This window comes from Heloderma suspectum, chromosome 2 (genome assembly GCF_057233095.1).
Source record: "Heloderma suspectum isolate Gila_16-S chromosome 2, 16-S_ref, whole genome shotgun sequence".
NCBI classification, from domain to species: Eukaryota; Metazoa; Chordata; class Lepidosauria; order Squamata; family Helodermatidae; genus Heloderma; species Heloderma suspectum.
Genome location: NC_139459.1, coordinates 89212106 through 89226584, shown reverse-complemented (window position 1 = coordinate 89226584; position 14479 = coordinate 89212106). Strand labels below are relative to the sequence as shown.

The following is a 14479-nucleotide window of genomic DNA, read 5'->3' as shown; positions in this document are numbered from 1 at the left end:
TTTTACGAGTCCCCTGGACTGCAAGGAGGTCAAATCAGTCCATCCTAAAGGAAATCAACCCTGAGTGCTCATTGGAAGGACAGATACTGAAGCTGAAGCTCCAATATTTTGGCCACCTAATGCGAAGAGTATTTCACCTAATGTGAAGAGAGCTCTCTGGAAAAGACCCTGATGCTGGGAAAGACTGAAGGCAAAAGGAGAAGGGGACGGCAGAGGATGAGATGGCTAGATAGCATCACGGATGCAATGAATATGAACTTGAGCACGCTCTGGGAGAGAGCGCAGGACAGGAAGGCCTGGCGTGCTATGGTCCATGGGGTCACGAAGAGTCAGACACGACTGAACGACTGAACAACAATTGGCTTTGCACTCATAGAAAGTGCTCCTCCTCATGCAAAGTGAGGCACCCAATTTTTGCCAATTCCCCTTTACCTACTGCAGCCCTCTGTGCCACATCCCGTAGGTCCCAGAGGACAACCCACTCCTCAAGAGCAGATCGGGAGGCACAGGGGGCTGTAGAGGGCAGGGAGAATTGACAAAAATAGCATGTCCCACCTTGCTCGAGGAAGAGCAGGGGGGTTGGGGGGTGCATGGGGCACTGCAATGAGTAGGGGGGCTGGTAAAAACTGAGTGGCTCACCTTGCACAAGCCAATGGCTTTGTTCCAGATTTAAGGAACAATTCTATGCATGTTTAGACAGACACAAGTCCTACAATTCCCAGCATGCCCCAGCCAGCATGGCTAATTGGGGCACGCTGGGAGTTATAGGACTTGTTTCTGTCTAAACATGCATAGGAATCCACCCTTAGTCATACTTAGAGTCTTTAGTGCAACCCCATCCAACACAGGTTGAATCCCTATTCCCTGATCTGCCTTTTGAACAATTTTGAACAATCCTGCTACCTCCTCTGAATTATTTTCCGATATTGTATGTCACTGATTTCCTAAAAATAACATCCATGACTCTAACCGAGCAAATGTCTCTCATGGCCCAGTGAGCTCTTGACAGTCCGAAAGTCTCCTCTTGCCCTGGAAAAGTGACATTTCACTTTCACAGCAGAAGAGATCACATCTGCACGCTATGCTGGCTTCCCCAAACCTCTTTGAAGGATTATTCTGAAGAAAGTCGAAGTGACACATGGTTGTTCAGTGGGGCTTCTCCCCTCCCCTAAAACAATCCCTGCTTCCACTCCATCCACCACTTTTTAAAGAGGCGTTTAAAATCCTCCCTTGCTTAAAAAGCAGCATCTGATCTGATGCAGTTCAGGAGATAGTTGCTGAAGGGGAAATGAAAAAGCAGGGCTTCATGTGCAGACAAGTGGATCACACCCTATTTGTTAGTAGTAGGCAGTGATGCTGTCAGGGCAAGACTTCAGGGAAGAAATCCAGCACTCCCACTAAGCAGAATGAGTTGATGGACCCCCAGACAAAGCAGGCCTGGCTTACCACACTTTGAAGTAACTGAAGAAGTACGCTATCATCGAAATAGCATCTGTACTACATAAGACCATTAAGTCCAGACTCTAAAATTCTAATTGCACTACTGGTAATAAGAGAATAAACCAGTTTCTACAAATTAGTGCTGTGTGGAAGCAAGATGGTAAATAGGTTCTCTATCTGGATGGCTTAGAACTAGATATAGATATAGCCTATGGCTGGGATCCCAAGAAGTTTACATGGGCAGAAGAGCCAAGTATGAATTCAGCCAGAGCCACATTAGTTGTTTGGGGGCAGCCATTCTTGTTGTAGAGGAGACAGGCCACTTTTAAAACTTAACAGCAAATTCAACAAATTAAATTCTTGATGCTCATTTCACCTACATTCAGCTGGGACACAGTTGCAATAGCTGTGGTGGAGGAACTGCACAAGAACCTCCAGACTAGCACGCAGATGTGAACTGGGCCTCCTTCATGAGTGCCCAGAGCCCCATTATTACCTTCCTTAAAGGGGGACAGAATGATGCCAGTGGGGCCTCTGCATTATCAGGTGTTCAGAGTTACTAGAAATTATCAATATGGTAGATAAAAAGGGCTCACGCTGCCCTTCCATCATAGCTATTTCAGCACAGCCCTGGCTGAAATAGGGCTCAGGGTTGAAATTAATTGAAGGAAAAATGCTCAACCAAATAGGGAGTCAGAGAAATCCTCCATGGACCCCAATGAGGCTGGATTCTATTGAATCCGCCCTCCCCAAGTCTGTGGAGGATCGGATCCTGCCCTGTGAAGTCCTCGCTGGAGGATCTTGCCTGCCGCCGGCTCCGAAGCCCCAGCAATACAGCCGCAATTGCCGTATCGCTGGCTGGACTGACGAACTGCGGACGCAAATGGCATCCGGTGTAGTGGACGTCATTTGTGTCCCTGTTCCTTCACAAGATAGGCTACGTAAAGATTTATGTAGCCTATCACATTAAAAAGCAGGGACACAAATGGCGTCTGCTTCGCCGGATGACCTTTGCGTCCGCAATTCATCAGTCCAGCCAGCAATACGGCAATGGTGGCCATATCACTGGGGCTTCAGAGCCAGCCAGCAGCTCCGCAGAATCGCCGCGGAGCAGAGCCGGCTGGCGAGGATTCTGTAGGGAGGGACGGATTGCCGGGAGGTAAGTAATTCATACATCCCTACAACCAAATACTCCTAATTGGATTTTTTTTTTCAAATACTCCTAATTCATTCCGCCTTGCCCCTGTCTTGTAACATTTCCAATGTTGGATTTTGTTTTGTTTCTAGGCTGTGAAATTTGTGAAGACAATGCATGATGTTATTGGTTCAGGGAAGGTCTGAAGCTCAGTGGAAGAAGAGCACATGCTTTTCATCCAAAAGTTCACACCCTGATCGTTCTGGGTAGGACTGGGATAAAACCTTGGAGATCCAGTGCCAATTATGGTTGATAACACTGAGCTAGATGTACCGATGGTATGACTTGGTATAACAAAGCTTCTTCCTATGTTCCTAAAACTCACCAAGCGTTAAAGTATGTTTATTAATATTCTGCAGATTCACATTTTAGCAGAAGCAAAGTATGATCATGCTAGTTTTTTTTTTCTTTTATGTCAAATTCTGAAATTGTGCTGAATCCTTAACTCACATGACATTTTATTTCAGCTACATTGGAAAAGACAGGCTTTGAACACAAAGGATCCCAGGTTCAATCTGCAGGTAGGGCTGGGAAAGGGTCCTGTCTGAAGTTGTGGAGAGCTGTTGCCAGTCAGTGTAACGTGATAATGCTGTGTTAGATGGACCAGTGGCCTGATTCAGTATAAGGCAGCTTCCTGTGGTCCAGGTGTGCTTTTAGTGATGGTCCTTGGGGCAAAAGTCTGGCCTGCAGCCTGCTCCCGGCATGATGAGATGCCAGAGAGCCGTAGACGTTTGGGGCCAGCAGCAACAAACAGGCTCAGCATCAGCACCTAGCATGGTGCCCCCACTACCTGGGCTGACACACAAGCTTCATCCTTTTTCCTTTCTTCTTAAGGTAAAAAACCTTTTTACAGAGTGGCTGGGCCACAGCACACTGCAAAGAGCGAAATGACTTTGTGTGCCACATGGTCCAGAGGCAATGAAGACAGTGGGCAGGTGGAACCTCAGCTGGTATCAAACTTCATAGCCCATTGTCGCCTGAGTCCCTGTAAGAGGGGTTTCAGTTTTTTAAAGAAAGGAAGGAAGCGGGGGGGGGGAGGCCCCTTCCCATCACCATCTGGTAAGCTTATGGTGCAGGCGGGAGGGAGCAGATCAACCAGGGTGACCTGGGGAGGCAGAGGGGAGGAGAGAAAGTGTGGTGGTCAGGCAGCACAGGGGCAGCAGGGGAACTGGACTGGAGAAGAAACCAGAGCAGCCTGGATGGGCCCGTTGCCTCTCAAATATTCCAGCACCACTGACAACACCTCTTGTTTTTATTTTGATTCTGGGGTGTGTGCACTTTGTATACATATATACAAAGTATTAACATTCATACTTTAAAAAACATTTTTTTAATGATTAGCATAGTGTAACCTTGGTTATATTTCTGTCTTTATTTTGCTGGCTAGAATTTTTGCTGAAATCGCTTTGAGAGGCCAAGGCAAGTGAGTTTCTGGGGACAAACTCATTTTGACCCCAGAAAAGATAATACGCAAGATGATACATTTGATAACATAATGGTGGAATTTTGTCATGTGATCAAAAGTTAATTTTGCCAACTATGCAACGGTATTCAGTTTCACTGAAATTAGAATTACTGAGATATATTCCAATTCATTACATGGCACAATTGACCTAGATATGCAAATATCAAGATAATAATTTTAATAATAATAAAGGGGTGGGGTGGGGGAGAAATGATGTTAAAATACAAAACTCAGGTAATAGTCAAAGTTCAATTACTATAACAAGCTGAATTTCATTTTGAGTTTAGAATGTATCCATAGCCTTCAGTTATGTCATTCAGTTCATTATAGAAAAAAAAAATCACTTACTATAAGCACAGCCATAGACTTCAATCCGCATCCCAATCCTGCCATTGGGGTTCCAGTCCAAAGGGACAAACCGCAGAAATCTTGCTTTGATGGAATGCTGGAGCTTGTAAGATACCACACTGTCTGCATTGGTGTTTCCTGAAAAAGCCTGAAAGGGATAATTTAAAAGTCATCCTTTGCTATATGGTTTTACTCATTATCCTTTGCAACAGAAACTTTTGTCTTCTTATGCATTAAGATCCTGTGCTAAAAACACAGTGCTGTGTAGATGTATCTTTTTACCATACCACATTGAGTAGATATAACTCCAGACTTAACCCTGGTTCAAATGAACACATAAACCAGGGGTAAGCAACTTGTGGCCCTCCAGATATTTTGGCCTATCAGGCCCAGCCAGCCTAGCCAATGGTGAGGGGATAAGGAGAATTGTAAGCCACAACACCTAGAGGGCCACAAGTTGTCCATCCCTTACATAAACCATGGTTTATGTGATTGGGATTCAACTATGGTGAACCTCGGGCTGTGAGCTCTCCCACCCCTATCCTTCTCTTCATATGAAATGGAAGAGAGTGAAAGCTTCCACTTCCATTGTAAGAACAAAGCTCAGTTCCCTGTTATATCCAAACTCAGGCAAGTATGGGTTTGTTACAGCCTAAGTTAATTAACAGACTAAGGGTGCAATCCTATAGGAATAAGTGGCTGCCTCTGAACTTGGAGGCGACTGCCTATCCAATGCAGGGCAGGAGAAGCATGAAGGGAGTTGTCCCCTCCATGCTTCTCCTGCCCTGCATTTGCAGCTAGATAGACAGCCAATTTTGGGTGTCCAGCTGCGGGAAGGCAGAGCGGGGGAAGGGGCTGTGGGACGACACATAGGATGTGTCGTACCGGTATTTCTGCCTTCCCCGCCCTGAAACACCCCATTTTGGCCACTCCACATTCCTCTTCTGAGCGTGGGGCTGTTCTGCACTGCCTGCAAGGCAGCACAGAAGGGGGGAAGGTTGGGTCTCCAGGAACCGACCCCGGAGCACGGGCTCCGAGGTCAGTTCCTGGAAACCCACATATCCTATGGCTGTCTAGCCACTGACTAGTGGCCATAGGATTGCTCGTAAGGGCACAATCCTATGGCCACTGGACAGCAGCTAGATAGCCATAGGATTTTTCAGTTTCTGGGAACTGAGTTTGGAGCCAGCGCTCCGGGGTTGGTTCCCAGAAAACCGCCTCCCTGCCCCCTCTCCCACTGCCTTGTAGGTGGCATGGTTCATCCCTGGCTCTGTGCTTCTAAGAGCAGCACAGAGCAGGAGGGAAAGGGGCATTCCTGGGGGTGGGGAGGAGAGGGGATAGCAGAAGCTCTGTTACAACGCTTCCTATGCACTGTTTGGCCTCCCCACTCCAAGGCATCCTGGCTAGACAGCTGAAATCGGCTGTCTAGCTACAAATGAAGGGCAGCCAGAACACAGAGGAGAAGATCACTTCCGCGCTCCACCCATCCTGCACTGGATAGTTGGTTGCCTCCACATTCAGAGGTACCGCCATAGGATTGTGCCCTAAGACCAGAAACCATGGTTTGACCCTCATTTGTTTAAACTACATTTGATTAGAACAAACCACTGTTTCCTGTTGTATGTAACACAGAACCGTGGCTTGTTCTTAAAGTGAAAGTGGAAAGCTTTCACTCTCATCCATGAAGGAGGAAGAGAAGGGAGCAAGACGATGTAAACTTGAGGCCACACTATAGTTTACAATTGTAATTGTCTGAGACTGGCCTTAACATATTTTTGCTATGAGTCAGGAAGGGTGAATTCTGTCTCTGCTCATCTGTATTATTTTAATGCAATGATTGATTGATTGATTGATTGATTTTAAAAAATGCATTGATATTTTCAAGTGTAAGAGATGCTATGAGTTGTACCAGAAACGACAACACTGTAACGCCAAAAATGTATGAAGAATAAAAAGGACATCACATCACAGCAATTTTCCAATAGGGTGGCACAACGTTAGGACTGTAGATAGTGGTATTTTATAATATTTTAATAATTGCAACAACAGCAAAAAAAATTAATGCATCACACTATTTGTGCTAGTATTCCTCATTAATAATACTGATACACTTAAATACATTTACATTTTAGAACCCATCTACACATTACATTCATCATGTCAAATGAAATTAGCCACATGTAAGGCTTACATTAAGTTCTCCCAGAGACAAGCAAAGGTGATCACAGGCAAACACGTAGTGAAACAGAAGCCCTAGGCCACCTTTATCTATCTAACCTGTGTTTATCTCTTATCAGTCATTTAGCAGCCAATTGTCCCTAGGGCTACAGAGAGAGTAAGAGATCAAATAAGCAGAGAGATACAGAGGATGTATGCAGAAAGGTGGTCCAGGACTCCAGCTTCTTGTGGGGTTTACTTATGATCCCCATAGCTTTTTTTTGGGGGGGGGGATTCCAGAGCACTCAGCACAGCAGTAAGAGCCTGGCATATGGATGGCTACATTTCTTGTAAAGTATACCCGACTTTAAGTCAAGTGTATTTTAAAATATCCTTGATGCCTTTTTGCTGTGAATTCCAGGGATTTAAAAAAAAAATAGCTCACTGCAAATAAAATGACTTTGGATTTGCTACTGCAAATCTGATGCACACCATCCCTTTCCCAATCACTTCAGTGAAAGAGGCGACTCTGTGGTCCAAAGGAAAGCACAATGGGAGATACCACTTCCACTCGATGGAAATAGGAAAGCCTGCTTGCACTGCAATTCCATGTGTGCATATCAGGGTCCAGATCAGGGGGTGATTTTTTAAAAAAACTATTTTATTGATGACATTTGTACGCTGCCCGAAAATATGGGTGGCTTACAATAAATATACATAAACACAATTTAAACACAAAATGAGTATAAAATTAAAAGAAGCATAAATTCAACTAGGAAGAAAACTCACAGCAACCCCAGAATTAAACACAATTTTTAAAATTGAGAGGCCCAGACTATATGAGAAGACCCGGGTAAACAGACAGGTCTTCAGCTGACACTGAAAAGACTACAAATATGGCACCAGGGAAACCCATCTAGGAAGGCTATTCCATAACTAGGGTGCCACTACCAAAAAGCCGTCCCGCTCATCATTATTGGCTCTCTAAAATAACTGGAGAGGCAGTGTGGTATAGTGGCTAGAGTGTTGGACTAGAAGTCAGGAGATCTGGGTTCTAGCCCCCACTTAGCCACAGAAGCTCACTGGGTGACTTTGGGCCAGTCACAGACCCTCAGCCCAGCCTACGTCACAGGGTTGTTGTTGTGAGGTGGAGGATTGTGTACACCACCTTGGGCTCCTTAAAGAGGAAAAAAGGTGGGATATAAATGTAATAAATAATAAATTACTGTATTTCTGCTTCCCTCCAGCTTTTCAATCTGTTCCTATTATCATCAAAATACAAATGATTTTCACATGACATTAATAAACTTCCTATGACAGCAATTTAAAAATAAAATACTGAGATCCATTTTCTACCCAGTGAGACCAGTTCCATCTTAAAAGTAGACAAACCTCCAATTTCATACGTTTCACATATTTAGAATGCAACTTTTCCTGAAATAGATGGAAAAAAACAAAAGAAAACAGAAGCACAGCAAATAGGACAGCTTGTCATATGAAAATACCAGGATCCATAATTTAAATTATCCAATATGTTAGCATTGTCAAAGCCACTTACAACCACAGTGTGTGATTGATTATATTTAAACACACACACACAAAAGCGTAAGGATATTTCGCTAATGAACACAGTGCTTACATTTCATCCCATCTTTATTAAGCAATGAAAACAGGTTGTATAATGCTAATCACATAAGTGCCTATATTATGATACGACTCTCCCAGACCATCTTCCCCTTTCAGAACACCAAATATCACTGAACAGTTTCTAAAGAGATTCATTCAGACTAACCTATAATATGTTAGTCTACCAACTCTAAATGTTTAAAAGCATTCCGTGTCAAGCCTTATCATACCATTACTCCAGGGGAAGACCAAAACAAACACAGGAGAACTGCCACAACCCTTCTAGACTTCTCTTCCCATCCCTTGGAGTCTTTATTTGTAGTCTGCACGTATCTGTCACTGACTTCACCAGTTAGTTTGTTGACTGGACCAGAATCCAACCTCCTGAAGTTGAAGTACTGTGGAGGATTGGTGGGATGAACTGTTCCACTAACACTATTTTCTGTGCTTTCTTTTCTTTTCTTTTTTTGCAATGATGCACGTGCATATAGTAAAAATTAAATGTTGAATTTTGAATTCATATTGCATTTTTCCTGCTTACTTTCTTAATAATATGCCAGAGCCATGTGTTCTTATTTTAAGTAACCACTTTCCTGGTCCTCATCCAGCCCACTACCGACTCCATACATTGGTTCAAACCTTCCACAGCTTCCCTGGAATGTGCTGGAAAGAAGAGATGGAGTTTGGTATCCTCATACTAGTGGCACCAAACTCCAAGTATCTTCATTAGCTCTCCCAGCATTTCATACAGATGTTAATCAGCAAGGGAGACATAACAGAACTCTGCAGGATCCCATAGGCCAGCAGCTAAGGGAAAGAACAGGAGTACCCCAGCACCACCTTCTTGAATCATCCCTCCAAGAAAGGATGGAACCACTGTAAAGCAGTGACTCTAAGTCCCAACCCAGCCAGACAAGGATACTGAGGCACTGGCCCAGTTAGTTCCAAACAGAAGTAGTCTAAGGATGGATGAACAAGTGATGTTTGAGGTCACAAGGACTCTCTGAACATTGTCTTGCTGCTTGTCTCGTGTCTGATTCCCATTCGCGCTTGCGATCGCTACTTGCTCTGCATGAATGGGAAACTTGCACAAACTGAGCAACAATCAAACAGGACATTCATTCAAGTTTCCCTATATTTGCGCAACTTTCCTCCCTAGACTAAAGCGGGGCTGATTCAGTCTATGGAGGGAATTTGTGCAAATTGAACAGGGAATCGGAAAGAAGATGAACACGAGCACGTGTTCAGCAATTGACAAACATTTTCAGTGGAACATGCTCGAATTCATGCTCGTGTTCGTCCAATGGGGCATGCTTGCATGTTTTATGAGTAAAAATGAAATGATCATACATCCCTAAGCTAGTCAGCCTAGGCAACCAAAGCACACTCCATTTCAAAACCAAGCCTGAAGCCAGATTGAAATGTGTCTAGATACTTCATATCATCCAGAAAGAACTGGAGTTAAGAGACCACCATGCAGTTGAACACCTTGCCCAGGAATGATAATTTGGAAACTGACTAGCAATTATCTAGTTTGGTAGGTTAAAGACAGAGCTTTTAAAAAAGCAATCTCACTACTGCCTATTTTAAATTCAATGGGATCATATATTCTTGGATGGAAGCATTTACTAATCCAGACACTAACTTAGCCAGACCACCTCCAGCAGATGTTATTAGACAAGAAGGGCAAGGCTTGAGTACACACATGGTTGGCCTCACTCCTCAGGAACTCTGTCCACTTCCTCAGTCTTTATCAACTGAAAAGCATCCAGAGAAATGTACAAGCAGGGGTTGCAGGTACATCAACTGACTCTGCCCTGATTGTGGTTTCCAAGTTGGAATAGATCCAAACAACTTCACAAAGAGCTTCATAAATTGGTCACAACAGATCAGTAAAGATCCTCTACGCCTCCATGTGCATCACACAGCATGGAAAGGCAAGGAACAGCCCATGGAGGGAGACAGCAATCTCCATCTCTCTCCATACAAAATTATCTGCCTTTCACTGCTACACTGAGGAAGGGAGTCCCTATCACAGCATGGCAGGGGAAATCTCTTATCTCCAGCTAGCACCTGATGAGAGATGTGAGTTTTTTTCTGCTGCACTGTGAGAAAGGGAGCCTCTAGGTGCTGATTGGAGATAAGAGCTTTTCTCTCTCAGGGGAGAAGGGATGGGTCTGGAGAAGAAGCTGGTGGGCTGGATGGGGAACTCCTACAGATTGTATCTGGCCCATCGGCCAAAGCACTGTCAATGACAAGGGAATGATGTTAATTTTGTCCCCACCAGATCAGCCTCTTTCCATCTAGCACAAAACACCAGGTAAAAGGTATGACCAGCTTAATGAGTGGTGCCATATATAGGACAGACCCGTGGTTCCCAGGGCAGCCTTGACATTCAAAGGCACTCGCCAGTGGTGATGTTTCTGCCACTGCTGCTGCATGTCTTTCTCCTGCCAGCTACTAGCTACTGCTACTAAAGAATTTGTACACCTAATGGTGTACAAAAATTCCTTTTAACCCAATATTTATTTATTTATTTATTTATTTTCTATACCGCCCAATAGCCGAAACTCTCTGGGCGGTTCACAAAAATTAAAACCAAACAGCACACAATAAAACAATTTAAAATATATAGAACATTAAAACCACAATATAACAATACAACCACAATAAAACCTAGCAGCAGTGCAGGAGTTTAAAATACAGATTTAAAACAGCAACGATAAAAATTTAGAAAGCTAAAATGCTAAAATGCCTGGGAAAATAAAAAGGTCTTCACCTGGCGCCGAAAGGAATACAATGTAGGTGCCAGGCAAATCTCACTAGGGAGCTCATTCCAGAGCTGGGGTGCCACAACAGAACGAGGCGGGAAGCCTCCTCCCCGGCCTGAATTTTGGCCGGGGCGAGGCGGGAAGCCTCCCCCCCGGCCTGAACTTCACGGGGGGAGCAGCGAAGCGCCTCCCCCCGCCGCGAACGCGAAAGTTTAAAAAAACAAACAAACACGCTCCCTGATAGGCTACGTGATGATTAACGTAGCCTATCACGGCTAGATCTGCAAAGTCAGCCATGATAGGCTACGTCAATCGTCACGTAGCCTATCACAGGTGACTTTAAAAAAAAAAAAAAAGCACGTACGCTAATGGCGGCCCCCATAGGGAGCCGCCATTCCCGTTCCTTATTTGGTCGCTGTAGTCTACGTAAATGTTTACGTAGACTACGGCGAAAATAAGGGCAACGCAAATAGCGTTGCCCTTATTTTCGCTGTAGTCTACGTAAATCTGTACGTAGACTTTGTTGTTGTTGTTGTTGTTCAGTCGTTCAGTCGTGTCCGACTCTTCGTGACCCCATGGACCATAGCACGCCAGGCCTTCCTGTCCTGCGCTCTCTCCCAGAGCGTGCTCAAGTTCATATTCATTGCATCCGTGATGCTATCTAGCCATCTCATCCTCTGCCGTCCCCTTCTCCTTTTGCCTTCAGTCTTTCCCAGCATCAGGGTCTTTTCCAGGGAGTTTTCTCTTCGCATTACGTAGACTACAGCAACCAAATAAGGAAAGGGAATGGCGGCTCCCTATGGGGGCCGCCATTATCCGTACGCGCTTTTTTTTTTTTAAAGTCACCCGTGATAGGCTACGTGACGATTGACGTAGCCTATCACGGCTGATTTTGCAAATCTAACCATGATAGGCTACGTTAATCGTCACGTAGCCTATCAGGGGGCATTTTTTTTCTTTTATTGCAATGGCGGTGGCAGCAGCTGGTCAAAAGACCGGCTGCCGCTCCCGCCCCACCCTAACACCCGCCGAACCGCCGGCTGGACCCGCCGCCGGGAGGGACATTCGGCGAAGGTAAGTCCCGTCCCGGGGGGGGGGTGCAGGGGGTGGGGGGGGTTCGGAGGATTTCTCCCCGAAACTTGTTCGGGGGGCCGAACACGTTGGCGCTCGGCCCCCCGAAGTTTCGGGAAGAAATTCTCCGCCACCCCTAATTTTGCCATTATTAAGGGGAATGCATAATGGTACCAAACCTCTCCTCTTAACAGTGGGAATGCTAACACCCATTTCTCAAAGAAAGGCCTTGAACCTCCCATACACTCCAATACTCTGCTCTTAGTATTACTAAGGGAGCAATTGTATGGCCCCTAGACAGTGTCTGGGGGGGGGGGGGCATAGGATTGTTTGGTTTACTGGGTCTGAGGTCGGAGACAGGGCTCTGACCTCAGAGCCAGTAAACCGCACTCCCCATCCGCTGCCCACACCCTTCCCCCTTCTCCTCATAACCACCACAGAGAGACATAGAAAATGGGGCAGTCCCAGGGGCAGGGAGGCGAGGAGACTAGGGAAGCCGCCTTGCACAGCTTCTTATGCTCGCCCCAGCCTCCTTCCTTCCCGCTCTGAAGCGCCGCAGCTAGACAGGCAAAATTACCCATCTAGCAAAAATGCAGAGCTGCTCTGCCTTCGGATACTTGGCAGCCTCCAACTTTGGAGCCTGCCAACTATCAGCATAGGATTGTGCCCTAAACTGTACAAATAAAACACTGCCTACTCAGCAAAACTGCGTATGTCTGGTCTTGAGTAAAGAGCCCCCCCACACACACACACAGTCAGTGTGTGGGCCCCCCAATCTGGACCAGGACCCTGGAAAGGGCGTGTGGGGGGGTACCCTAACCCACCAACAGCTTAGTTACCAGTACTAAATGCAGAAACGTATTAGTACAATTAATCAATCTCTATCTTTCATGGAACTCCTATTAATTTCAATGAGATTTGGAGAAGACCAGTACCCAGTACAGTCTCCCTTATTAAAAAAAAAAATGTGGAAGTAATAATCTCCTCTAACCCTAAAACCTGCTAACCACACCTCAGATGCCCTCCTTGTAAGCTCCTTATAACTATTACATAATTCAAAACTGTGTTGGGCAGCAATCTTGTGTGCAGGGAAGTTTATTAAATACACTCAATTTCAACTGCCTTTTAAACAGCCCACCCTGTGCACAAGATTGCAGCTTCTGGAAATAAACAGAACCAATAAGTTGATCATAATGTTCCTCAAGTACAGGATCCATAAACAAAAAGGTTATTCTGTAGCACGAAGCTAAAGGCAAAATTGCAAAGATGGTCAAACCTGATGGCTTCTATACGATGTGGCATCCCTTTATCGCCCATGTGAATGGTGATCACTGCAACCTCAGATGTTGTTCTGGGAAGTGCTACATGAAATGTATTATTTGCACTTAGTGATCTCTCCTTTTGTTTATCACTTTTGAATTCTGTAACATTTACAAAGTTTCAATAAAATATTTTTTTTAAAAAAAGGAAAGCTAAGACTTTTAAATACAATTGTCACCAAAAATTACCAGGAGATAGGCTTACTGCCTATTCTGGAAGGGGTTCCAACAATTCCCTGTGAAAGGACAGGTCCATAGTCTGGAGGCACTCCATCCATCCATCTGTCAACTATGACCTCTCCTTGGCCACACTGGCACAGGTACTAGTAACCTCAACACTGGATTACTGCAGTGCGCTCTGTGTGGGACTGTCTTTAAGGTTGGTCTGGAATGAAGCTGCATCTAGTGCAGAATGAAGCAGCTAGGCTGTTGTTGGGAGCTGTCCGTTTTCAGCATATAACATCCTTGCAGAGGGAATTGCACTGACCTTTTTGCTACCTGGCCAGGTTTACGTTTTTGTTATTGATATGAGAGAATGAGACCAGGATACTTGAGAGTGGGCCTTCTCTCTTGTCAACCTGCCCAGTGCCTGAAGTAATTGGTTGAGGCACTCCTGGTGGGGATGTTGGAGGAATCCGTCCGGGGGGTAAAGTTCACCAAGCTTTTAGCAGCTTGGCCGCCCAGCGACTCATTACCTATGAGCCATCCCAACTCAATACAGATCAAGTCAGGCCAGCTCGCAGATCTGTGTGCGTGTGTGTGTGTGTGTGCGTGTGGTCCATTAAAGTGACATTTATGCAAATCTTGGCCTTAATTTTCATAATTTGCACAGATTGCGACCATAATATGCTTAATGAGTGCAAATTACAGCCAATTTTTGTGCAAGTCCCGCAGACTGCACAATTTGCGGAAATGTCGCTTTAAAAAAATCCAAGAAAAGTTCCCGGATTCTGGGAAAAAGCCTGTGGCTCGCAAATGCAAGCTGAGCCAGGGTTCCAAGGAAATCCAGTGCAATTAAAAAGGGCTGGATTTCCTTGCGATGGCCATTCCTAACTCCTGGTGGTTCCATAGTGGCACAAGTTCTGTT

General features: G+C 45.1%; 1 protein-coding gene across 1 annotated transcript in view; it reads right to left on the bottom strand.

Moving 5' to 3' along the window:
- CNTNAP4 (contactin associated protein family member 4) overlaps positions 1–14479 on the bottom strand; it is a 333732-nt gene that overhangs the window by 141224 nt on the left and 178029 nt on the right. The window contains exon 5 of the mRNA XM_084829657.1: positions 4449–4596. Within this exon, the coding sequence (XP_084685783.1) occupies positions 4449–4596 (148 nt within the window). The remainder of the gene's footprint in view (positions 1–4448; positions 4597–14479) is intronic.